The sequence below is a fragment of the Zosterops lateralis genome (genome assembly GCF_965231275.1).
Source record: "Zosterops lateralis genome assembly, chromosome: Z".
NCBI classification, from domain to species: Eukaryota; Metazoa; Chordata; class Aves; order Passeriformes; family Zosteropidae; genus Zosterops; species Zosterops lateralis.
The window spans coordinates 16,050,624-16,052,991 of record NC_139800.1 but is presented as its reverse complement, the minus strand read 5'-3'; the positions used below and the strand labels follow the sequence as shown (position 1 = coordinate 16,052,991).

Here is a 2,368-nt window from a genome sequence, read left to right as displayed (position 1 = left end):
CCGCCCGGGCCGTGCGCTGGGCCCGCACCGCGGCCGCCCCCCGCCGCCGCCCCTCAGCGCCGCGTGACGCCAGCGCCCGACCCCCGCCCGCCCCTCACTCCTTCCGGGTTGGCGGCCGCGGGCCCGCCCCCGCCCCGCCCCAAGGTCGGTCGGAGCCGCGGCGGCGGCACCGCGGGCGGGAGCGCGGCGTCGTGTGTGCGGGGCTGAGGCGGTGCGTGTGCGGGCTCGGTGCGGTGCCTGTGTGTGGGGTTCCCTGGGGGGCGTGCGCGGGGCTCCCTGTGGGGCTCCCTGTGGGGCTCCCTGTGGGGCTCCCTGTGGGGCGTGTGCGGGGGCTGTGTTCGGGGGCTCCCTGTGGGGTTCCCTGGGGGGCGTGCGCAGTGCTCTGTGCAGGGCTGTGTGCGGAGCTCCCTGTGGGGCGTGTGCGGGCTCGGCGCGGGGCCGCGGGGAGGGGCGTGTGCGGGGCTCCGTGGGGGGCGTGTGCGCCGCGTCCTGTGGGGCTGTGCCGGCACCGCCTCGTTCTCCCGGTGCCTGCGGGGCCAGCCGCTGGTGGGGAGGAGGCAGCGGTGTCCCGCAGCCGGGGGAAGGGAGGGAGGGAGGGAAGGAGCGTGGCGGGACGGGCGCGGGAGGAGGCGGGTGGCCCGGGAAGGGGCCCGCGGGAGCGCGGGGCGGTGGCGGCCGCGGGGTGTTCCCCGAGCGGGGACGGTGCATTGCGGGGGACGAGCCGCCCGCCCAAGGTCGTTCTGTGGCCGCGGGCTATAAATAGCGGCGGGAGAGAGAAGGGGCCGCTGCCCGGGGGCCCGGCGGGGTTCCGGGGAAGAGCGCATTCCCCTGCCCGGCGTGTCCCGCCCCGGTGCGGGCTCTGCTGAGCCTCCCGGGCGCCCGCAAGCCTGTCCCACCCGCGGGGACTCCTCAGAGAGCAGGGAATGGAGCTGTTGTTTTGGTGCCTCGGGGCGCCGCGGTTTTCCCGTGCCACAGTTCCCGTTATAAAGCAACGGTGTAAAGAGAAAATGGTCTCGAGTGGCAGAAATGCGATCCCCACCTCACGCTGGTCACGCCAGTTGCTTTTGTCCTATTTAACTAGGAAAAAATTGATTTTGTTTTCTAGCCAGAAACGTAAAGGTGGTGAGGAATGATTGTCTCGTGGCTTCTGGCAGTCGGCTGGTCCTAAACGTGCTGCGTTTGCATACCTTCCATACAGTGTCATTAATAACTCTTGTTTTGTTTTCACATTTGCTGTAGGGATTCCATACGTGGCAAGGAATTTACTGTGAGGTCTGGGTGCAATGGCGAGCCTTTTGCGTGTTGCTGTCAGTGTGTGCTCAGCTCCTGTTTTTGGCAATGTGTTCCCACCGAAGGCGTGTTCCACAAAGATGCCGTGCTTGCGAATGTTCAGAACCCACCAGGTGCTTGGGTCTCAGGCAGCTCCAAAGCCAGGTAAATTGATTAAAGTGCTGTAAATAATGTTAACTCTCCCCGCCCCCCCACCCCATGAATATAAATGGTTTCTTTTTTTTTTTTCTTTCTTTCAGATCTGCATTAGTACAGAAAAGACTTAAAATAGAAAGAACACTCTTAAATCATGTCAGCAGCATACCTGAGTCAGTTGCAGCACGATTTTAGACTGGCTTTATAGGGCTTATGCAGAAGATGTTTGTGTTTATTATGAATGCTTTGGATCCACATAGTTTCTGTGGTTGCAGGGTCTGAGCTCCTGGTAATACTTTCCTTGCTTGAAGGAAGTATTTAAATAAATGCTTTATTTAAAAGCCTGAGTTCCCCTTGAGTTTTGGTAGTTTTGGTAGCGCAGCTCTTTGTGTGCATGTGAGAGCAAATACAGACCTCACAAAAACAGCATCTGCTAGCATGAGTATATGTAGGCATTATTATCCCACCTGAAAAATCCCTTACCTTTGTTTGGGAAACACATTGTATTACTTTGAAAAACTATTGATCTGTGTCTTCATGTGTAGGGTCTGCTAGAGTATTTGCACGGATTGCGTTTCAGCAAATAATGGATGAGTTCAGGTATTTTCAGGGAAAAAAACTGGGAAAGGGGGCACCCAATTTCCAGTTTCTAATATGAGCCTGGTTTTTGAAGATCAGAACTGGCAATTTCTTTTCTCTCTTCTATGCTGTACATAACCTGACAGTTGGAAGACTGAAGAATACCTAATACAGGTTTAATCCTATTTTTGCCCATTATTACTGTGTGGGTCATGTCTCCCTTGGAATTTAGAGACTCTACTTCTGTGCAGATGTAGGCTCTTAGTCTGCAAAAGATTAATGTGGAGAGTTGGACTGATTGCACACATGATGTCTGCTTCTTTCCAATGTAGACAGTGGGTAAATGCATTAGATACTTGAGAGT

General features: G+C 56.8%; 1 protein-coding gene across 1 annotated transcript in view; it reads left to right on the top strand.

Annotated features, from left to right (window-relative positions):
* Positions 1-132: 132 nt before the first annotated feature.
* Positions 133-2,368, top strand: part of NNT (nicotinamide nucleotide transhydrogenase) — a 41,816-nt gene continuing 39,580 nt past the window's right edge. The window contains exons 1-2 of the mRNA XM_083884338.1: positions 133-211; positions 1,240-1,434. Of these exons, the coding sequence (XP_083740464.1) occupies positions 1,284-1,434 (151 nt within the window). The 5' untranslated portion in view covers positions 133-211; positions 1,240-1,283. The remainder of the gene's footprint in view (positions 212-1,239; positions 1,435-2,368) is intronic.